A 24,500-nucleotide genomic window follows, 5' to 3' on the forward strand; every position below is an offset into this window, starting at 1 on the left:
GTATCTGTTTGGGGGCATTCTAGACAAGAGGGCAAGATTTGTGTAATTCCCACATGAGGGAGCTGGTAGTCTTCCAGTCATTCTTTTAATGGAGAACTCTTGTTTCAGACCTTGAAGATACTAAGCTGTAACTTGTGATAACCTATTCAACTAGGGAAGTCTTATGACTTGTCCTCATAAGCATATCCCTATATAGGCCATTGCTTTCAGAAGATGGAAAAAATGGTTGCAGGGAAATCAGCAAATTGTTCTCTATTTGTCATTCGGTTAAGTAAAGATTACATGAGAACATTTAATTTCTTCCTTAGTCTACAACTTCACCTGTGATGGGGCATTGAAAACAGTGACTGACATGTTAGCATACTTAAAAATTACAAGTTTGGGTGCTAATTGCAGATGATTTCCAGGTATTCGTGTTCAGACACAAAATTTAGCTTTAAATGCCTAATGACTTAGTTCATTGCATGCTGTTGTTGTGATGCATGAATCCTGACTTTTTATCTGTCAGCAAGGTCCTACCTCGTGCGGGTCACTGCAGTCACCTGGTTTAGCAGAGCTAGTTGAGGTCTTGCTGTGTTGGAATTCTTTTAAAAATTAGATACTTCAACTGTACTCTTATTTTTTCATTTTGCAGGATTCTTAGTTGCTAGAGAAAAAATTTTACTATTTTGAACTGGCACAAACTAACTTAAATTTTCCATCAAGATTATGCTCAAAGTGGTGAATTTTATTTTGATAAATGGTTCAAAAATTTATTCTTTAAAACACAGAAGTAATAGACACTTTGTTCAGAACCTCCATTTTGAAAAATATATCTTCCATCAAAATGTACATTAGGAATGTCAGTCCATGTAGTATATCCATCCACGATCTAGTAAGGCTGTAGTCAGATCCTCAACAGACATTTGAAAACTCATCATTAGTTACAGAAGTGCCACTTCTTTTTCACTTCTGAATACAAATTCCAGTCTGCACACGCGTGCACAGGGAGGTATGTAAATGGCCTTGTGTGGGTGTTTATATATATATATATATATGCAGATGTGTATTCACACATGCACACGCACACACACACACATTCTACTCATGGTCTGTTACAAAGATAGGAAGAGAAATTCGATTGATGGGCATCTAAGTCCTGAAGGGAATATGCAGATTTTTGATGCTGTAAAACACACAACAAACCAAAAAAATAAATAAAAACAAAACAAGCAAAAAAACTCCAACAAACAAAACCCAAAAGCTTTTCAGCAGAAAATTGAGTATGAAAGGCAGATAGGATAATATTTAGTGAGTCAGTGGACCTGAAGCACAAGCAATTAGGTCATATGTTTCTTGATATCTGTGGAAATGCTGAATTATCATTTTGGTATAGAGTGTTTACCCACAGCTTTCTCCTTGAATTCAGTCTGTCCCTGCTCAAATTGGAGTGTTTAATGCTTTTGACTACAGTACAAATTCTACAACAAGATATCGTAATCCACCAATTGCTTAACTATGGAAAGTTCCTGCTGTTTATCTTTGGTAAATTCCTCCTCATAGTCATCAGCAGGATCTTGAATTGTTGCTTAGGAAACAATTTAGGTATCTCAGATATCCTGTAAAAGAGGTCTGAAAACTTTCATACTCCAGTTGATACAAGATAGTGCATATAATTTTGCTGCTGAATTTGCTGAGGCTATTCTACTTGTTTGAAGAATCAGTGACAGATTTTATTTTTTTTTTTGCGTTTCTGTACCTATTGTGCTAAAGGAAATTTGCAAATTTCTCAAAATGCAGATATTCTAAAATTCAGTTAATTTTGTATGGTGCTGTGGTTACATCCATCTTGTCTTAGCAGAAATTAGGTTTGTATTTTTTCCTAGCTTGTAGTTCAGTTCCAACACCATTTTACTCCACTCCTGTTCATTCCCAGCCATCACTTTGACTTTTACAATTCAGGTGTGTGTTGTGTCCTTACTACTTAAGAAAGCAAGTTTCTTCTGTAAACACTGGGGAAGAACAGTCAGGATGAGCTGATATTGTACTTAGAGCAGTATACTGCTTTCTGTGTTGAAAACTGCACTTACAAGAAGGATCTGTAGGCAGAGCTCAGTGGAAGGAAGACACAACACCATCTGAGTGCCTGCTTTAGTGTAGAGTTTTCTAGTAAATTCAGGAAATATGACAGTAGCTTAGGAGAAATGGCAGAGCCCATCAAGGGAGAAGATAACCATAATCGCAACTTTGCAGAGGATGGTAAAATCTAAGGCAAGTTTTAAGAATTACTTATTTGAAACTGTGAAAAAAATATAGCTGATGCTGCTACTGGCACTAGACTATTTCCCATTAAAGCAATTTATTTATTTTTTAATCTCAAAATGAGTGTTAACAGCATGCTTTGAAATGTGCTAATGTAATTGTTTTATTAGATTGATTAGTTTATCACCCAAGTCAGGAGTTACACACCTGGGAGGATGGAATACAGCCTAAACCAATATATAACATTTTGTAAAGGGGTCATAATAGATGAACAGTTAAATGTGACTTTCAAGTAGGGGGAAGCAGTAGTAACATTTCACTGAGTATAAAGGAATTAGGATCAGAGGCAGATGGATGGCATTCTTGAGATTGATAATGAAATACTGCATGTTGTGCTGTGTGCTTTTTGTTTTCTGAGCATCTTCAGCAAGAACGAAGGAAAAGGACACGAGGTATCTGCAGACTGGATAAAATACTTGAAAGTAATAGACTTAGGGAGGCCGAGCTGTTTGGTTCATGAAAAGATAAAGATGTGGCTTATTCTAGCATACAACTAGGTTGGAAATAAGGAAAGTGAAAGAATCCTTTCTAATCTTGAGAAGAAAGAAAAAATATCTAAGTCTTGTAGATAAAGCAAATATAAGACACATTTGGAGCATACAGAATGGATTTTTCTTGTTTGAGGTATTCTGTTTCAAGACTGACACAGTTCTGTGATTTGTGCTTATCCCTAAAAGTTACTAAACCCACTAACAGAAAAATAAAGGAAACACAGTCAACTGCAACATACAGAAAACTAATCCCATCTGATTGTAATTTTTATGTCTTTAAACTGAAACCATGGAACTGCCATCAATTCTGCTGAGACCCATCATCAAACTCACAGAAGGAGTATTCATTTAGGATTTGCCAGCTTAACATAAAATTTATGTTTGTGAGTTTTTGTGTAATTTCTGTCTGATACCCATCTGCATAATGACTCTTGAGACAGCTCAAATTTATTTGGCAGTTTTGTTTGTTTGTTTTGATAATAGATGTTACTATTCAGCAATTTTTTATCTGTTATACATGCTGAAAAAGAACCAAAAAAACCCTCAACTAGAATGTTGAACAACATTCCAGATCTAGATCAACATTCTAGTTGTTTGATCTTGGTGTGACTTTGGGAAGAGGCTAAACAGAAACGGAAGTTTTACAGTGTTTAGCTATACGTGTTAAATCTTTTGTGGGGCAAGGGAGAAAATTATTCTTTTAGCTTGGTGTATTTCTCTAAATCCAGATTTGTAGAAGAGTATCTCGTGCCTTTCCAGTAAATTTCAATATCCGAAACATAGTTGCACATTGTAATTCTTGAAAGTATTTACTGACTTTTAAATTAAAACTCTAATTTGTTTTGCAGGTGATTTTTCTGACCACACTATTCTACCTATTGAGCTCCAGTGATGAGTACTACAAACCAGTAAAATGGGTGATAAGCCTGACACCTTTATCTCAGCCGGGTCCCTCCTCAAATATAGTCGGCCAATCCGTGGAAGAAGCAATAAGGTATATTGCTGATTTCTTGCACTTTCTTGAAAATTCTGTTTTAAAATTCACGTTCAACTGTGAACAATTAACAATTGCAATAGCTTGTGTTTCAGAGATGAGTTGCAAATCTCAAAGATTTTCAAGAACCCAGTATTAATGATTTTCCCACCATGATTGTTAATAGAACAATTTGATTGGACTTGCCTTAAAAATTTTTCAGAGGTCTGTGCTGTCATGAGTACTAGTGTTTTATAAAACTGATACACCCATGACATCCCTAACTCATCAGGAAGCAGTGTATTTGCAGTTACAGCTAGTGTGGCTCAGTAGGAGTAGATTCACGCAGCAAAACAGTTGAAATGGAGGACCTGACATCTGTGCTGTACACATTTCAGAATTAATTAGTTTGGACTATTTTTAGTCCAGTCTTGAAGAATAAGTGCCCATTTGCACCTGGAATGTACTAGGTATGCTCCTGGAGTGTATTTTCCAGATTAGTTTCATCTGAAAAAATCTAGTTCATGATCTCCATAAAACAAATTACATCAAAAGGAACAACAGTGGAGTGCTCTCCTTATCACACTTAAAACGCTACTGTACTGCATCTCCACAGTACATGCACAGTGTTTCATGCTTAGTTACCATTCTTAGGTTTCACCTCTAAACTACTACAGCAATTGAAGGAGAATTTTTTGTGTTTTTAAATATGATTCACTGAGATTTCATGATAAAGCAATTTTTGGGGTGCTACAGTAACGTTCATTCATCACAGATGAATGAAACCATCAGCTTTCACCTGTTAGCAACTTGGAACACTAACATGTTGGTAAAGTAATAAAATGGATTTTAAATAAAGTGTTTAAATCACAGCTTACTTTTTAAAAAAAGTTAATACTTTGGGCAAAATGAGCAGACTCCATGGTGAACTTTGTACAACCATTGCCTCTTACACCACTGCTTTGTGTCATCTTGTGCATACCTACAAAACACAAATAGACTTTAAATGGTCAATGTATTAAAGTTACTTCCCAATCTCTTTGCCAAATGTTTGCTGTTTTAACAATAGGAAGGTTATATTATGCTGTGTAAGATCTTGAACAACAGTGCTAACTGCTGTAGTCTTTAAAATGAAGGGGCAATTCAGGTAGAAAGCAACAAATTTGGAATTCTGTGAAAAAGTTAATAGCCCTTCTCTTGCGTGACTGCTATTGAGGTTTCATTGATCACATGGTTCTGTCTTTACTGAAGAAAGTGAACAGATTTAGAAACTAAAATTTGTCTCGCAAATTGTTCTCTTTAGCCCATGGTAGAGGGGAACAGTGTCAAAAAGTAGGATATAGTTTGTCTGGGAATGGGTACTCTGCAAGGAGGATTGTGTTAAATGCAATTGCAAGTTTTTAAGTATGTGACACAGGTGACCCAAGATATTTCTGAGTTTAGAATGGAGGAAAGAATGAAAATAATATTAGAGAAGCTACAGGAAAATGAGTAGAAAAGAACCAGCATGCATTGGTAACTGCAAATATGATGAGAAAAAGCCAGTGTCTGGAGAATGTGGAATGTGAAACTGCTTGTCATGTGCAAGGGAATTCGGTCTGTGTGTTCACTAAGGTAGTCTGTATCAGTCATTCATATTTGTTTGAAGAAGCCTATACTTGGTGCCTTATTTGAATTCTTTGGAATGATAATTCTGAGGTTTTCAGAAATTCCTCTCTCTTACTCAGTTGTACCTAAGGATTTATCACAATGCTTCTAGGTTAGCTTGCATTCCACTCAAACCGTATTGTGATTTTCAGTATGGAAATAAGGAGAGTATGCTAACAATTTTGCATGAGTTTATCCTTGCCCAATTTGCCATTTGAAAAATAATTGCCACTGTAAGCCATTTCTTCTGTCACAAAGTAGCAGCTATCCTTTCTTTTGAACATGAGTTGTTGCTACAGGGGTAGGAAAGTAAAAATGGCTTGTTCACCTTGTCTATAAGAGGCATGCAAAATGGATATTAATACTTGGTGGTAGGATGGGAAGAAGATGCTCTATTTGTGTTATGAATTATCAAATAATGAAACTTCTCTAGTTGCTTTCTTTATTAGACTATGACAGCATTATACAACATGAATTTACCCTCAAAATACTTATGCTTTCAAGTTGACCAAAAGCAGAGAAAGATTAAGTTAATAAATCTTAAAAGTCACCAGCTATGTTCCAGCTTCCACCACTCTTCAGCAGGACATAGCACGTGTAAAAAGCTAAGACTGCATCTAACTAGTCCTTGTCTGGAGTGAACAGATCCTCCTAGCAAGAGATGCAGTTAGTCTTTCTGTTGCTCATAGACAACATAAAAATGATCACCTTCCATGTTGTCAGTTACTTCTGTTGCTCTTTTACTTAAAATGTGTTTGTGCAAGGCACTGGGGAACTTGGATATAATCAAGGAAGTCTGTTCCTTTGTGTCTCTTACTGTTTATTTCAGAGGAAAAGAGCAAGGAGTAAAGAGGAGGAGGGCAATCAGCAAGTGGTTTCTGTAGCTCGAAAAATCCCATAACTTGAAGATGTTACCCAGCAAACACTTAATCAAACCAAGACCTTTTCTCATTGCAGTTTCTCTCATCAGAGCTGTGTCGTGTTTTTTATTTTATGGACTATAAATAGCTATAAATTTTATAAATATTTTTCTAACTCTCTTGATGATGAGTTTGCAAAGATAGCGTCAGTTCTCTGTTAACACAAATAGATTTATTTGCTGTATGGGGGCAAGAGCAGCTTTTCAGCCTACTTTGAACCAAGTGTTGAATCTGTTTCTGTCACAATAGCTCAGATTATAAATGTGCACTTGAGTAGTGGGAGAAAATAGATGCAGCTGTTGTGACACTACAGGAGTTTTTAAGAAGCAGAATGTAATCCAAGAGTTACCTGCTGCAAACCATGGGATAAAATGTCCTCCTGGCCTTTGGTGGGAAATTCATTCATCCAGGACAGCAAAGAGGCAAAATATATCAAGTGGCAGGATTGAGCAGGGATTTGACAAGAGCATCACACCATGCCTGAGCCAAGAGCTTATTTGAAAGGCCTAGTGGTACCAAGGGCAGAGCAGCAAAAGACAAAAGATGGCTTGGAGGCACCAGCCAGCACAGCTTCACCAAGGACTTAGTTGTGCTGGGAACAACATGAGCCTTGCTTTGAGGAGGTGACTGTCCTAGTGGGACAAGGGGAGAGCAGTGACTGCCATTTACTCTGACTTCAGCAAGGCCCTGACAGCTTCCCACAGTAACCAGAGAGTGGTTGAGCATGGGCAGGAGAAGGGGACTGCTGTATGAGGGGAGGAGCTCTTCTGTGTGCTCAGCAGGACAAATTCCAGCTATGGGGATTCTGCTAGTGGTGGTGTGGCTCAGGCAGTAGTGAGGCTGATGCTGATGATGGTCTGGAGTAAGGGCTTGGGTGATGGTGGGACAGGTCACCTTCCTCAAGATTGTGGGTGTCCCTTCCCATCTGGGGAAGGCAGGAAAGCTGGTGGGCTTGTCCCCTTCCACTTGGGGAAGGCAAAAGCTTGATATAAAGCAGGCCCTCTCCTCCCCAATCCCTCAGGCCTGAGTACTGAAGAGATGACACCCCTTCACAGGGGACGGTGGGGAGGAGAGAAAGAAGGGCCCACACAACCCTTTACAGTCAGCAAAAGAACTGTTTTCTAGGCCTCTCTTGGGACAAAGAGACAAAGAGATGTTTTACAACCCAGAGGATCTTTCACGTGTTGTGAATGTGACTGTAAGCCGGGCATTTGCCTTTGAGTTTTCCCAGTTCTCACAGGTAAGTCCTGCCTGCCTCCAAGCAGTCCCGTAGAAAGGAATTGAGTGTTTGGACTACTGAAGGAATGCAGTTTTGCAAACTGGTCATGAGTCAGTTTTCCCAATTTTGAGTAACTTTCATCATGAAACTGCCACTATCATTTTAGAGTAAACACTTGTGTGTGCTTGTTGTCATATACTGCCTTTGCTCCTCCTCATTGGTTGATTCTTATGGAAGGCAGCATTTAATCTACAGGGGTGAGGAAAGGTCAATAGTTGTGTGATGATTCCCTGAAGCACAGTGAAAAACCTGGGAGGAAGATCACTACCAACAGTGTATGTGACCACAGGGATTTCTGACTGACGTATGAAATACTGGTTCTATTTCAAATCAACCAACTAATTCAAAATTCCATGCTGGAATTTCATGTGCCATTGCCTGTAAAATGAGATGGGAAATAAAAATTTAGGAACATTATAATAATCCTGAATACTGCTAATGCATTAGTAGCAAAAGAGCTTCTGTTCTCTAAGAGTTTTGGTCTTTGGTGCCCAACTGGTTTATCTGTTTCTCTTTTTCTTTGGTGTGCAATCCTGGGTTTTTCTCACTCTGAGAAAAACTCGTTTTTGGCATGGCCACACTTCATTATTCTTTCTTCTTCTTGGTTAATTCTTCATTTACCCTTTGCCTTTCATTTCCCCCTCCTCAGTTCTGTCTTTTTTGTTTGTGGTTTTGGGGGGTTATTTATTTATTTTTATTTTCTTCCTGTTTTCCATATTACATGAGTGAGTATCAGCACAAAAATGTGATGAATTACGAAGGTAATATTGCATCTTCATCATGTGCAAGAGTCTCCACTGACTGACAGTGGTGTTTAGTTGCCAGTGAATGTAGTAAATGCAATTTACTTTCACTGAAACTACTAAAAGATAACCATAGGAACCAGTGGAGAAAGGGGAACAGGGCAGGGACTGGTGACTGTGGCAGAAGGGTTATGCCAGCATAGGTTGAGCTGCAGGAATTCCTCTGGCAGCACTCTGTCAGGTTTAGGAAGATGACTTGCTTTAGAAATGTGAGAACCACTTGGACAAGTTTATTGTATTTAAATAATTCTAGTTCTCAGTAGTAGTTAGTGAAATTTTTCATTGTAATTATAATTAATAGTGTAGTATTTTGTAGGTTGAGGCAAATCATTATCTGCCCATAACAGTGTGAGATTTGCTTTGTTCGGAAAGGTTCTGTAAAATCAGGTTGATTCATGAGTCACCTACCTCACTACATAAGTAGAAAAATTGTCCTTTTCTGCTGAAATAGGGAGGTGGTGCTCCTGTCTAGATTTTTTTTTTTTTTTTTTTTTTTTGGTCCTGAATGGATGAAGCAATAATTCTCCAATTCACAGGTTTCCGAAGTAGTAGCATGCACACCTTTGCCTGAACCATTTTCCTTTCCCTGAGCAGCATGTCGTTCTCTTCCTGAATGCACCATACCCTTCTTCCCTGAAGCTCCCATTCTGCTTGCTCTGGTGGAGATATTGCACATTACTAAGTTGCATGTTCTCACGGCCTCAGTGCAATTTAGTGTGTGCGATACTTTCACATGAGTGCATGCACACGGGTATGGCTGTGGCTTAAAGTTACTGCAGCTTTCAATTTTGATGGGGCCTAATTAAATTGTGAAATGGTCTTAAACCCAGATCAGTATTTTGAGTGATGCCTTGAAACATGTGTTAGTGGAAGTTTGTTTTGTAATGCCGGGAAGATGAGTACTGTTTGTTTTCAATTTGAGAAGGGTTATCATTATTTGCTTCATTTTCTTCATTTGCCATGTACACCTCAAATTTGATCAGATTTTTCATTGGTTATAGAAAAATTACTTAAAATATTATGTGTTTCTAAAGAGGAAATAGTTATCCTTAGCTGAAGTTGGCCGGAAAGTCAAAAGAAAGATGAAAATGAAAGATGAAATATGAAAAAGACCTATAGTGCCTTTATGGCTGAAATAGCTTCTTAATGAATTTTCAACTTTTATTTATTAACATCTAAAGAGTTCTGAAATGAGCTAGCATGCAAACAAATTAACAACAAAAATATCTCAGCTCCCTAAACATCTAATTGGTTTGCTGTGGCATCCTGGCAGTAATGATGGAGAAAATGAGACAGTGATACAATTCCCACAGAAAACAATAATCTTCCAGCATGTTGAGCTAGTGCTCAGAAAAAGCAAAATGTGTGATCTTGTTTATTTTACTGCAACATTAATAATGTCTTTCAGATTAATTTTCAAAGACAACTGTTAACTGATTCAGTTTTGACTGAATTTTTGCATGCAATGTATGTTCTTTAGTAGCAGGAGTATCTCTAGTGGAAATCTCTTTTGTCACAGGAATGCATTTAACAGCATAACTGAAATTTTTCAAGCTTTACTTATGTTACGAGATGGGAATAGAATTGAAAATCATCAAGCCAACGGCATCCTTGCCTGTATCAAAAACAGTGTGACCAGCAGGACCAGGGCAGTGATTACCCCTCTGTACTCTGCACTCGTGAGGCTGCACCTTAAGTACTGTGTCTAGTTTTGGGGCCCTCAATTCAGGAAAGGCACTGAGGTGCTGGAACTTGTCCAGAGAAGGGCAGTGGAGCTGGTGAAGGGTCTAGGGTGTAAGTTACATGAGGAGAGGCTGAGGGAGCTGGGGCTGTTTAACCTGGAGAAAATGAAACTCAGATGACCTTATTGCGCTCTACAACTACGTGAAAGGACATTGTAGCAAGGTGGGGATTGGCCTCTTCTTCCAGGCAACCAGCGATAGGACAAGAGGAAATGGCCTCAAGCTGCACCAGTGGAGGTTCAGGTTGGACATCAAAAAGAATTTCTTCATGAAGAGGGTTGTAAAACATGGGAATGGGCTGCCCAGGGAGGTAGTGGAGTCACCATCCCTGGCGGTGTTCAAGAAATAACTGGACATGGCACTCAGTGCCATGGTCTATCTGACATGGTGGTGATTGGTCAAAGGTTGGACTTGATCGTAGAGGTCTTTTCCAGCCTATATGATTCTGTGATTCTGTAATTAAATAATTGCCTAGTCTAAAGCTGGGAATAACAGATACTTACATTTTATTTTTATATGGAAGAAAGGAAAGTTTCAATTGAGTTATTGAAAAAAAGGTGGTCTACAAAAAAATGTGGTCTGTAAATCTCAAAGAGATGGCACCTTGTTTCAGTACATTTGCAGAACCAAACTGACAGTAACTGTAACATGATTATCCTAGTGGGATAGATAGTAGTATTTTTAAGATGATTGTTGTAGTAGCAATGAACACGACTTTTTCATACTAATTTTTTAGTCTTTAATATTCTCTTATATGCAAAAAAACCCCCAGAATTTGTCTTTACTTGTATTTCCTCTTTCTTTTATATTGAAAATACTCCTTATTAAACACAGCTACATATTACTTTATGTACACATGATTTTAAACAGTTATTCAAAGAACAATTCAAAGAAAAACAGATCTTCAGAGAAAATTTCAGAAAATAATTTATTTGCTCATGCTTAATATTTACTCCAAAATTTACCTGAAACTATGAAAAAATGTTCGTTATTATACACACATAATTTGAGTGAAGCACATCACAAAGTCTGTAAATTTAATCTGACTTTTATAGCTTACTACCCATAATTCATGAGGTTATCTAAGTGCATAATATGATGCTGAAACAGACAGTTCTGTTCTCTCTGCCGTGCAGACTGGTACTGTGTCTTTTCAAACACATTAAGGGGTTACTGAAGAGTCGTTGCTTCATATGAGGCAGAGCCAATATTCTGCCATTTGCATCTTTCATATTCCAGATGGTGCATTTTGTATGTTCTAACAGCAGTTTCTCTTAGTGCATGTTTGTAGTTTGTAATTCTGTGGCTGTCCAGTTTTTTTTTAAGACTGAAATTATCTGTAAGTATGTAGAGGATATGGGTTTGTGTGTGTGTGTCTGTGTGTGTATGCGCACGCACACACATTTAAAAGCATAAGCAGATTTCCATGCAATCTTTAAAAATAATGTAACTACATTGCATCTTAGATACTAGTCCTTTTATCATGTATTGCATGTAGGCTTTTATATATATATATATATATACATATATATATATACACTGCTTTTTCTACAGCACCATTTTTTTGAAAGCTACTTCTGTGTCAGAACCTACAGTCTTTAATTGAATGAAAATTTAGTTGGTGTGGGACATAAACTGTATCAGTAAAAAGAGTGACACTTAACTTGCATCTGGAATTCAGCTCAGCCACTTAGTTTTTCTCTTTGCTTCTAAAGCAGACCTAATAGCTAACTGGAAGGGATAGAAAGACAAACGTTGCTGAAAGGCATTTCTAAGAATTAAAGTATACTATGAGGATTATTTTTAGTATAACATGTTGCGGGATTCTATGCTTGCATATCTAATAATTCTCTGTGTGTGTATTTAAGATTGCTGTATATATTATTATAACCTTAGTTAGATTTCTGCTATTGAAAATTCAAATTTATTGTAATGTAAGAAGACAGCATGAAGTCTGATGTAAAACTTCAGGATTTCCTGACACTTCAAAGATTTAACATCACAGCTTTAGCTTTTTGCTTTTTTGTGAGTTATAAGGTCAATCCATTATTTATTCTCTCTGCAATGTAAGGAATGAAAGTACACCCTTCTTTATGCTTGTGATTCACAATTTTATAATAGTAATAAGCTGAACAGTCTGGGAGTTTCTTAATATAGGACTACAATGGATCTCAGCTGTATTGACTCCAGCTAGCTGTTGCTCTCATTTATGGACTTTTCAAGTTAAAATGGGATCTAAAAGAATTACATCCTTACAAGTGGAAAATAATAAATGTTCAACATACAGTGCCAGTGCATGCTAACAGCTAAGAAAGGCTTGAGTAAGGCTAAAGGGAAGATAGACGGCTTACCTGAACAGCAAAATAACAAAGGACATAAAAATGAGAAGCTATCCTTTAAAAACCTGAAGTTTTCACTAAATAAACAAAAGTATCGTAAACTTAAACAGATAGAAATAGGCCTAAAGTGTGAGGGGGGTGGTGGTGGTGCTGAGTTTGATTCAGCTCAAAGTTTGAGCTGAGTTTGAGCTCAGAGGTCCACAAAATGGTATTAAACCAGAATATAATTTTTTGTATGCAGCAGGAGCAACAAGCGGTCAGGGGGCTGGGGGATGACAAGGAGTTATCAGCAACAACAAGGCAGCTACAGGCTGTTGCAGAGGGGAGGTAAATTGATAATGTTTTGTTTGTTGCTGTGAAGGTAAGTGAAGGTAGTCACATTGTAAAACCCTTCTTATGGGTGAGCTACAGCAGAATCTCTCAGAAGTTACAGTGACTTGAGAAGACCTTGTAGAAAAACTAGATCAAATGAACAATCGCAAATTGCTGAAGAGTGGATGATGCAAACTCACTAAAGAAAACTCAAGGGCAAAATTAAAAAAAAAAAAGTTTCAGAAAGGAAACTGAGGAAGTACAGACATGTAAGCTGGTGTTGGTAGTGTACAACTCAGTAGGAACTAAAGTTAAGGACATACCAGCACCTCGGGGATGTGGTTTAGTTGGAAAGTGCTGCGGTCTGAAGGGGGGACGGGATACAAGGAAGGATGCAAGCAGAATCCTTTATTCAGGCGTGCACCCTCTCTTTTTGTCCGCTTGGGAGCGGAACGGGCCAGAACATAGGGCAGAGCATGAGACAGACAAACAGAGGGACAAACCAGGATAGGGACACCGGCAAAAGGGGGAGGAGTGGGGGCAAACTCATGGCAAGCCTAGGTTTGTCCAGGCTGTGCACTGTGCAGTGTGAATACAATGAAACCACATAATAACAGCAAAGTCCACACGACAAAGTCCCGCCAATTGCTGCACGCTTCTCTCCACGCCCGGAACTGTTCCCATCCTGAATCATGTTCCTTCACAGGAAAGAATCAGTGACATTTTCACAGAGAGAAGTCCTGCCTTACTGTTCATGTTTTTTGAAGTGTGGGCAAGCAGGACCATTAATAAGTTGATCTGTCTGCTATGTTCTACTGAAATTTCATAAAGGCTTTTTGCAGCATCTCTTTCCAGAGGCTTTCAAGGACAAGGGGTATTGGCTTTAAACAGAAAGAGGGTAGGTTTGGATTAGATATTAGAAAAAAATTCTTTACTCTGAGAATGGTGAGAAACTGAAACAGGTTGCCCAGAGAAGTTGTGGATGCGGCAGGATAGTAGACAAATTCGGTTAGAAGACGGCAGTGTCTGGGGAATAAAATGGCTGATGAAATGTAGTGTAGAGATGAAAGTGATGCATGGGGGTGAAAACCAGTCCTAACTTCACACATAAACTGATTACCACTGTGCTGACTGTTGCCACTTGGGAGCTATATTTTCTGATAGACTGGCTAGCTCAGTGCTTGGTAATACTTAAAAACATCTGACAGGCATATCAAATGTGAAGATTTGTTGCAACAGACCTAGACAACAGAAACACAGAATATTACTCCCCTTGTATGAATCTATGGTTTACTTATACCCTGAGTTACTGTGTGCTATTCTGGTTCCTGCATCTCAAAAAGCTAGGAGGGGAACAAGATGAATTAGAGGAATGAAGGCATGCATCTGTTTCTGTATGAGGAATGAGCTGGTCAGGACTCTTCAGCCTGGAAAAAAGGATGTTACACAAATTGAGGTTTGCAAAATCAGAACCAGTGTGAAAAGGATGACTGGATTGGACTGCTTATGGTCTCCTTCAATCTAAAATCTTGGGGTCATTGAAAAGTTTTGAAAAATAAATTTCAGAAAAAGGGTTGGTTCATGCAGCAGGCAGTAGACATGAGGAAGGTCTTGCCGAAGAATGTCAGAGTTGCAGAAACTTGCAGGATGAACGCGAGGACTAAGAAGAGATATTAATTGAAGATTACTATATAGACAGCCTGCATCCGGTTTCACCTTGAAGTGGAAATAGAGGCTGGAAGAATGTTCAGGGGGGATTTAAATTGGTTTTTCCTGTTTCTTTATTCCCTTGATATCTGCTTCTGAACTCCACTGGAGATGGGATGCTGGCTCAACAGACTTTTGGTCTGAACAAGTTTGACTTTTTATAAGCTGTGTTCGAAAATCCATTTTAAGAATAGTTAGGTGTTGCATTTATTAAGCATCATGGTCTACTTCTGATAAAAATCTGGAAATGTTAGAAATAGTTGATTTAGAAATAACTAGTCCTTCCAAGTGTGGTTCTCAGAAGAATAATTCTAAGTTTACATGGTACATGTGACTAAAACAGGCCAAAATAGTAATTAAAAAGTTATTACAAATGCAAAATTATTTCAAAGAAATAATCAGATGTAGAATTTCTTACAGAATTTGCACTACATGTTAATTGTTATTTTTCATGGAATGTAGACATTTCTCTGTTAGAGAAGAAAATCTGTGTGCTACTGTGTCCTTCAGACTAGTTGCCGTTCTTTAATGAAGTTTTGATACAGCCATTGGAGCCCTGTCCTGCCTTGAAGGACGTATGTAGTGTTTGCATGTTACACCATCTCAAGGACCTATGCTTTGTTCAAGACTGTGTCACTTTATCTGATTTGTGTCATTATTAGCCTGCATATGTTGGAGCTGTTGCCTCTCTTTGTTCAGTTGTATCATTGGAAAGAACGAGGATGAAATCTTGTCATGGAGTCATCTCTGAAAATCACTTGCATATTTATATGGCTCCTAACATGATCTCACTCTATCAAGACTCTCTTACTGCCACTTCTGCTTTATTCATAACTGGAATATATCTCAGTGCACTTTGCATACTTTCATGGGTAATATGAAACTGAAAAATTATGAGAATCTTTTTGTATTCCTAAAAGAACAGAACTCTTAGAATCAAAGAACAGTGTAAGTTTTTTTTGCAAAAGGACTTCAGTGTTCTCATGACGATTACTCGCAATCTGGGGAATCGCTATAGAAGAATAATACCTCAGTCCTTTTTAATTGTCATTTTTTAGCTGTCCTTTGGTAGTCACCAGCATCTTATCTTTTGCAACAGATCCTAAAGAAATTTAGTTATTTGGTTTTGAAGTTATAGTGAGACAGTGACTGTTAGTTTCAGCTGGGATAAGACAGCACTGTTCTGCAAAGAAGAGTTCCTACTCTCCAGCCATGAGTGTGCTGGTTTCTTTCCTGGTGGGAATGCAGCTATTTATGCCACTACTTATTAGTTGGATGGGGAGTAGAGGTGAGACCTGAGCTAGTTAGTTAAAAGTAAGCCAGACAAAAAAATCATTATTATCTGATTTCATTGTAAAAACTGTCATGGTGCATAATGGAGACTGTGCTGGCGGGTAGGTAGAGGAATGGTCATCTGGGGGAGAAGTGAATGCTTGAGAACAGGGGAATGGAAGGTTCTCTTTTCTTGGGACAGTTCTGAGATAACTTGATCTGAAATAAATTGTGAAACTGTGCTGTGAAGTTTGGAATACATTCCATTTATACCTTGAACTCTTGACTTTTAAGATGTAAAGGTTGTATTCTGTAAAGAAACTGAAGAGCTGAAGTTTCTCAAAGCATCATTTTGAATTAGTCAGCTGTTCATACAGAAGGATTTTGCAACAATCCTTTTAATGTCTACTTAAAGAATATGGGAAAATATCAAACAGTTGTGTAAAGAAGATGACAAAACAGTGAAATTTCTTTTTCTAGCAATATTTTTGAGGGTGTTCCTGTTAACAAACTTGCATTTTAATTGAATTGTAAACCGCTGTATGGCTTGTAAAGTGTTTTGTAAGGAATTTAGGGAAATGCTAATTCTTGCAAACTTTTTCAGAGACAAATACCACTTCTGTCTAGTTTTTACTCTTATGCCCATTCACAAACCAAGGTTAATATGCCTTTATTATAAATTTAGTATAATAACCAGTAAATCTCTCTTCTGAATTTACAATATGCTTACTCTAATCCTTCTGGTAACTACAATTCCCATTATTTCAGTCCATATACTCTTCTTTTCTCCAGTGCTCTGGGAACAGATAGATCTAGAAAATCAAATTAACTCCAAGGTCAAAAAATGAATGCTCAGAGCTGAAGAGCTCCTTTCAGCTGGGGTTGTTGCAGCATTAGATTGAAATTTTTGAAGTTTCACTGTGTTGCTAATAATGAATAGACCTTACCTGCAGGCTCTGCAAAGTGAACCTGAGTTCAAGTGGACATACATTTAATGTAAACTACAGTAGAAACAAAGGGGAAGCTCTGGACTTTTTATGGCCAGTTAGTAAAAGAGAAAAAAACCCAATCCACTAACCCCGACAAACCCCATAAAACAAAGAGGTGACACTTTCGCTTATGGAATCTACAAGCAAATTCCTTAGGTTTTTTTCACTGAAATAAAAAGGACTTTGATAACAACAAAAAGAATTAGGCCAGCTATGCAGAAACATTTGACAGAAATTTCTTCATCTTTAATCTGATTAATGTGAAACATGACCCACATCCTCTGATTTATTTTTTTTACATGCTTTTCCAAGCTCAGTAAAGTGGAATATGTATGTCTAAGTATACCTTACACCAAATTGCCGTGAAGTGCTCATAAATTACACATTTGCAGATGGCAACTCTTGCAAGTAGAGTGGTTCATCCAGCTACAGTGCCAATGTGAGACATGAGCAGCAATTGGATTTTCTGATTTCTGAAGCATGCAATTACTCCTGTATATAAAAGGAAACTGTATGTGTGCCAATAACATATTAAGAGATGAAATCTATTTACTATCATCATTATACCAGGAAGATCTGCCTTTTACAGATGATTATTAATTCATTCAGCTTTTGTTCTAGCAGACCACATCATATTTAAGATCTGATATCCCAGATGCAGAGTAGCTGAAGCAAACTGCTGATGACGATTCTGGTTAGTGTTTTCAGAATTATTTTTTTGCTGCCTTAACCATGAAGCCAAATAGATATGAATTTCTAGACACCTTAAGGTATGATTTTTAGGTTTTGTGACAGAAGTAACAAACATGAGTTTTCAGAGACTTTGAAGTTCTTCTGGGCCACACTTGCCACAGAGTAGGATCCCCTGTGCTTTTTTTTATGACTAGTTTATGCAGACAGAAACACAGGTGAAGGAGAGGAGGATAATGAAATTAGGTGTAGCTTGCTCTCGCTTCCTACTTGGCCACTGGTGCTTCACAACTTCTTGGCACTGTCTGATACCTTCTCCTTTCAGCTTTTTAGTGCCAGATCCAAGGAGCTAGAGAGATGCTGTACTGTTCTGCAGTCTAATTTTAGAGGGATGTGCTATTTTGCCATTGAAATATATTACATGTCAACTTGCAGAATGACATCAGACCAAGACATACCTGTTAGTCCATGACTAACTTTTCTTTTATTCTGCTAGTGCATCTGGAATGAATGCTGGATTTAACAGGGCAAAATTATTTTAAAGCATAACTACATAAGCAAAAGACATGACAGAAGTTGAATTTAAATTTGAATTAAATTAATCTGAGGATAAAAAATGTGCTTGTCTGAACCAAAATGTGTAAATTAGAATGGCAGTTTTGGATACAATTTTCCATATTTTCCCTTTCCCTCTTTTGGGAGAAGAAACGGCTGACGACAGTTGTTCCAAGTTAATCTGTTAGGAGAATGTCACAGGAGTGTTGATGTGTGAGGTTTATCATGCACTCATAACTTCCAGCGAGTGAATTTTAAATAAGATAATTTTGATTCAGAAGTCATTTGGAAATCTATGTGAGCCTTTAGGTAGGAAAGGAGGGCAAAAATGTGCACGCTGCCCACAGAAATAATGAGGATAGTAGCCAAAGAAGCAAAAAACTGGGAGTCTTGGAATTCTTGATGGTAGTTCAGAAGAGATTCTATTGTATTTATATACTTATATATTTATACTACCTATAGTAGTTTAATATCAGAGAAGGTTTCTTTCCTAGAAGGCTTTATGGACTCAACAGAGGAAAGAAACTGTGGTCTCAAAGACTTTAGATCCAGAAAGGGCTGTTTTTCTGTGCAGACTGTGTTGCCCTTCAAGGCACAGTGGTAATCTACTGGCTCTATGATTCCTGTTGTATGTTATCCCATCCTCTTTGTCCTCCTACCAGAGTTCCCAAACTGCAAAGATACAATCAGTGTAATGAAAAGCATGAATTATAAATTGATAACTTAACATCAGCAAACTTCACAGGGTGCATATGCTACCACTTCTGCAATGATGTAACTCTTAGGATTGCTTTGAAATGAGGAACTCAGGGGTAGTTCAGTTACTTGGACAAGCTAAACTAGTAATCTTGGGAAACTTCATGCCTTTCTCAAATACGAGTGGAAAACCAATATAATACAATGGTGAGATATGCCAGTTTGAAATTATGATTTTTGTAATTGTAGGCCCAAGGCATGGGTTTTCAGTTCACATGGGATACACATGTACGTGCCCTAGTGCTGCAAAATGTTACAGCACTTTGCTGTCTCATAAAGCTGTGGTCACACTTAAGAGAGGGGAACTTTGCTTTGTGTCCAGCATGTTGGATGTAGATTCAGCAGGACTGAATTAGATTACCAGACTTGCTATTTGATCTTCAGTAATGTAACCTAGTAAGCAGCCTAAAAGTTAGGAATTTCAAGATACTGAGGCTAAAATCTAGTAATGAATATGAGATGCTCAATTATTTTCATCCAGAAAGACATGTAAGTATGTAGGAAAGTAGTAAGAGTTTAAATAGCCTATTTCACTTCACATATCAGTGGTTTTAATCCGATGAGAATGAGCAGATACAGAAATGTAAGCAGATGAAAATTGATGAAGCTGTAGAAGTGGAAAAAGGCAAAGAAAAAGTAGTAAGTAGTTTTTATGTACTGCTTCTCATAGATAAAAGGTTATTTTTGGTAGAGGATGTGGTCTGATACTTGAGCAGTTTCTTTCAAGGAATTTATCCCTGGAACCTATTGTACAGTAAAGAACAGTCTTATGAGGTTTTTTTTGTGTCTAAATGCCTTGAATGACAGATGTAAAAGATGTTTATTCTTCTCAGAGGAAACAAATGCATAAAGAGTTCAATGTTATGTTTTTAGTTGTGTTATTTGTGGTACTAATGGCTTTTCAGTTTTTCAAAACAGCTTGTGTGTATATCTTCAGAGTTCCCAAAATCCTATTGCCAATAAAAATTAACGGAGTTTCTTTGGTTGTTTTAGAGGTGTATTTGATGCTTCCCTCAAAATGGCTGGGTTCTATGGACTCTACACTTGGCTGACTCATACTATATTTGGTATTAACATAGTCTTCATACCATCTGGTAAGATTTTGGACAATTATAACCTATTTATAAATAATATTACATAATTATTTATTGTACAAAATTAGAAGGATTAAATGTTGCTGACAAGCTTAGTCTAGTCTTAGAGAATGTGACCATGGGTAGGATGGAGAGAAGGCCATGATTGCTGTCTTATCTCTGAGCCTTGCCTTTTCCTGTTTTCACAACACACTCCCTACCAGCTATTTTACTGCTTTTGTCTGTTTCTTTTCCTGGATGTAATTCTTTTTCCCTTGTATTGAGTCCAAGTCTTTTCAGGTTTTAGCTTCATTCTGCCTGTCTTGGCTTCTGTTTCTTTTGTAGTTGACAGGTGCTGATTTTTCAAGATGCCTAAATGCAGGAAGATGTGGTATCATGGAAATGCATGGTAGAGGCATGCTCCTTATTCTCAGTACTGTTGCCTGACTGTATTACCAACCTCTGGTTTTCTTTTATTTTTTAATCTTTGCTTTGGAAATGGCCAATGAAAAATGTTCTTCCCTTTTCCTCTTTTGATTCCCTTCCTCTAAAAATAATAGTAATTTTAAAATGTTTGTCTACAAGGAAACATAAGGGGAGCATAAAGCAAGAAACCCCAATATAACAGGAAATGACTGTATTATAAAGTGCAACTGCCTTAAAGGCATTGGTTGTCATTAGACATACTTAGAAAGTAATCAGTCTTTTTCTTTCAACTGCATGCAAAATCTTAAAAATTTTTGCTTTCTGGTTAATGAAACAAAAAAAAAAGGGAAAAAAATGCACTTTGTGTTTTGTAATATGTTAAATTAGAATGACAGCAGTACTGTATCACTTTAGATTACAACAGGTATTTCAGATGGGTGTATGCCTGTGTGTACATGTTTGCATACAGAAATATGTAAGTAATAAATTTTGTGTTTGCCTGGTTATTGTGGTTGACTGCAGGAGATTAGGTTAGAGTGAGACTTGGGCTCATGTACTTTCTTACACACTTCGTTGAAGTTTTGTAACAGTTTGAAGTGTGCAGATGGGTATAATGTCAAATTTGTCTGATTTGGTGCTTCTTTTGGAAGTAACTCCTTGTGACTGTCTGTTGCTGAAGCTCTTGTGTCTGGAAAATAGTGTCATTTTCTTTTTTCCTAAACCACAGCTATAAAACACCAAGAGCCTCATGTGGTATTTTTTCAATGTCTTATTTAGAGCAGTTGATAGAAGTGGGACTTACTGGTGTGGCAAAAGTGTCAGAAATTAACTGTAAATATATTTTTGAAATATGTTTCTCTGGTCTTTTTCTCACTTCTGCTTCTGTGTGCTCTAGCATTAGCAGCAATCCTTGGAGCAGTGCCATTTCTGGGGACATACTGGGCAGCGGTCCCTGCAGTCCTAGATTTGTGGCTTGTGCAAGGACAGGGATGCAAAGCCATTTTGCTCTTGGTTTTTCACCTCTTGCCAACTTACTTTGTAGATACAGCAATTTATTCAGACATATCAGGGTAAGTACATTGAAGACTTCTTAAAGTTAGCATTGTAAAAATTATTGACAATCACTGATGCCTTTAATTAAACTGATTTTTCTGAAGCATGCAAAACAGTATCGTCAAACATAGGAGTAAGTGTAGTGATATCAACTCATAGTAAGAAGTCTTACTGGCCTAAGTGCTTTTATTTTCCCAGGCCTCTTTTCTCTGAACTTTGACACTTCAGAGTTCTTAAACTCAACATCAGCAAAATTAACTGTTTCAGTTGGGATCCTTAGAATTAGTTCACCTTTTCTGTTTACCTAATCATTGACTAAAGGTGTGTCTAGCATTTTACTTTACATCCCCTAATGCCAGATGATGCTGCAGAACAAACAAAACCATGAGCTAGTTAGGGACCTGAAAAAACACTTTAATTTTTCTGAACGGATTGTGAGAATTTTAAGGATTTTTTTGAAGCCAGCCTTTGTGTTGTGTTACCATAGTCCAGTGCAAAAGTCTACTGAAACTGCAAAACTGGAGATAGGTTTCTCCTGAGACAGCAGCCAGTGCTGTTTTCCTATTGTAGGGGGTAGGCACAGATTTCTTGAAAAAACTCGGCAGATGTTTGGCTGCCTCTTTTGACTTGAAATGTCACCTGGTTTCAGGTTTGAGTTTGTACACAGAGAAACAAACTCCAAATGATGAAGACAAAGTCAACATTTGCAGTTGTGTGTATGGAATGCAACAGAAACGTTCACATTTTCTGCAGCTGAATTATCTGTGAATCCCTTTATTCAACTCAGACTAGAAGATAAAACAACATAGTTAAACAGAGCTGGCAAAGATATGAACTGTCAAGTTTTCCACATACAAGACATGTTCACAAACATGTACAATATGGATATAAAGGTGTACTTCTCTAGTTACTGTCTGAATCCAGGACTTCGTGGTCCAGACTTAGTTATGTGCTGGTGCTAGTCCCTCATTTGTGTTGATCTTTATTACAGAAGAATTAATGTAGAATAAGGACATAAGATGTTTAAGTTCTGTGTTGTTAGAAATTAATATTTTTGTTCACCAAATATAATTACACTGAACAGAGAGTACCTAATGATAATATGCCCAATATTAATACTAATTTTCTAAGATTATTACTATAATTATTTTGCATTAATTTGAGCTACCAAGTGAGGTATAATCAAATTACATTTTTTCCTAACAATGAATCATGGATAAATTTAAGGCTAGTAGCTATTTAAACAGCCAATAATTCTTCTACTTACTAGAATACTTTTTTTTGACTGTAGGGGATGCAGATTCTGTTTACCATCCAGAAAATACATGGGGGAAGAATAGATTTTCTGACAGTGGAGCAAAATTGTATTCTTCCCATTAAATAGAACAGTAAGCATCATGCTGCCTTGCAGATTAGATTAAACCTATTTGAAATAGCTATAATTAGGTTATGCAGGGTTTTCTAAATGAATTAACTTCATATTTCATCAGGTGATCTGTTGCTTAATTTAGCAAACTAACCAGAAGAATGTTTAAACCATTGCAAATGCTGGGGGAAAAAATATTTGAAGTTTTTAAAGATTTAGAAATGAATCATGTTGGAGAAACATAAAACTTTAAGGTCAAGTTTGTCCCCCCAGAAAAACAATCTGACCCTGCCAGTAGGTTAAGTTTGATCTAGGTGAGACATGATTGAGGTGTGTTTGATTCAATAGGTCATGTTTCATGGTCTTGTTTTGCACGCAGTTGTGATGAAGGCAAAGACTTAAAATGTGGGAGTTGAGTAGAAGTCAGCTCCACAGTAGAAACCTCAGAAACTGTTGTGGCTCTGAACTGACTAGCTGGTATTTTCAATGCATTACACTCAAAATTTAGAGGAACTTCCTGAAAATTGCTTGCTAAGTGTCAACTGTAGTTTTTCTTATACAATTCCATATTGCCAGCATTATTTTAGCTATAAAGAATGAAGGATGGTAAACAGGTTTTGTGTAAATGCTGTTGGTAGGATTCACATTTTGTACCCGAATTGAGCAATGGAAAATAAAAATGGCCTGGTTTAGTTACTGCCATAATAGCTCTTATCAAAAGCTTATCAAAAAGCTTTATCAAAAACTTATCAATAGCTCTTATCAAAAGCTTATCAAAAGACCCAACTTTCCAATAAATATTGATATGTTCATGCAAATCTGGTTTTGTTTGTCATCTTAAAACATTAGAAGCTGATGATAACAAGTACTCAATCTGAAAGGTTTTTTAATAACAAAATGAGAGGACATGGCTATTTATTTAAAGGCTGTATACTAACTGTTCTTTGAAAGACGTAATCCAAGTTGCCATTATTGTGTAAATTAATGTCTTTGCTCAGGGGTGCTCATAGTATATGTTGCTAGTTGTGTTGAAATTTAGCAGTTCTTGACCATAAAGCATGAACAGTCTTTGCAAGCAAGCATCTTTCCATTCCCAAAATGGAAATGTTTTTGCCATTAACTCTTTCAGACATTCTTCAGCAGATGTCTATAAAGTAACTACTCCGTTTTGGGTATTTCCAGCATTACATGCTACAGTAGTATTTGATCTGTTGTGCAAACACAGCACAGAATACAGATTGGAACATTTGTGCAGTCATTCAAACAGCAGTTTATAGTGTAAATATGGATATCTATAGCTAGCTGTGTCATTTTCTAAGCTTAATGAAGCTTTATTATTAATTCACATTTCATAATTGATAATACTGTGTTGTTCTTAATTTAATTTTATTCTTCCTGTGCCAGAGGTGGTCATCCTTACCTGACAGGTCTTGCGGTAGCTGGTGGAGCATACTACCTGGGACTGGAAGGAGCCATCATAGGACCAATTCTACTTTGTATACTTGTGGTAGCTTCCAACATATATAGTGCCATGTTGGTGAGTCCAACAAATTCAGTGCCCACTCCCTCACAAGCAACGTGGCCATTACAGATTTATCGGTGAGCTATAAACGTCTTACTTGTATGCATTATGTTTTTACACAATTCAGTTATGTCTGCATAGGTATAGAGAATGAATGCATGAGTTTTATGTAAGAGCATGCATTCACATCTGCATGAGTACTGGAGTATTTGGAGACGGTTCAACTATCCTATATTCTAGAAATGAAAATTATGGTAAAGTAAAACACTCACTGGAACTTGTAT

The 24,500-nt window shown here is 37.3% G+C and overlaps 1 protein-coding gene across 3 annotated transcripts in view; it reads left to right on the forward strand.

Moving 5' to 3' along the window:
- Positions 1-24,500, forward strand: part of TMEM245 (transmembrane protein 245) — a 78,327-nt gene that overhangs the window by 45,983 nt on the left and 7,844 nt on the right. For all 3 annotated transcript variants that reach the window (XM_027643856.1, XM_027643853.1, XM_027643854.1), the window contains 4 exons: positions 3,641-3,786; positions 19,770-19,870; positions 21,171-21,345; positions 24,099-24,293. In XM_027643856.1, coding sequence (XP_027499657.1) covers positions 3,641-3,786; positions 19,770-19,870; positions 21,171-21,345; positions 24,099-24,293 — 617 coding nt within the window. The remainder of the gene's footprint in view (positions 1-3,640; positions 3,787-19,769; positions 19,871-21,170; positions 21,346-24,098; positions 24,294-24,500) is intronic.

Source organism: Corapipo altera, unplaced genomic scaffold (genome assembly GCF_003945725.1).
Source record: "Corapipo altera isolate COAL_440 unplaced genomic scaffold, ASM394572v1 24b, whole genome shotgun sequence".
Taxonomy (NCBI): domain Eukaryota; kingdom Metazoa; phylum Chordata; class Aves; order Passeriformes; family Pipridae; genus Corapipo; species Corapipo altera.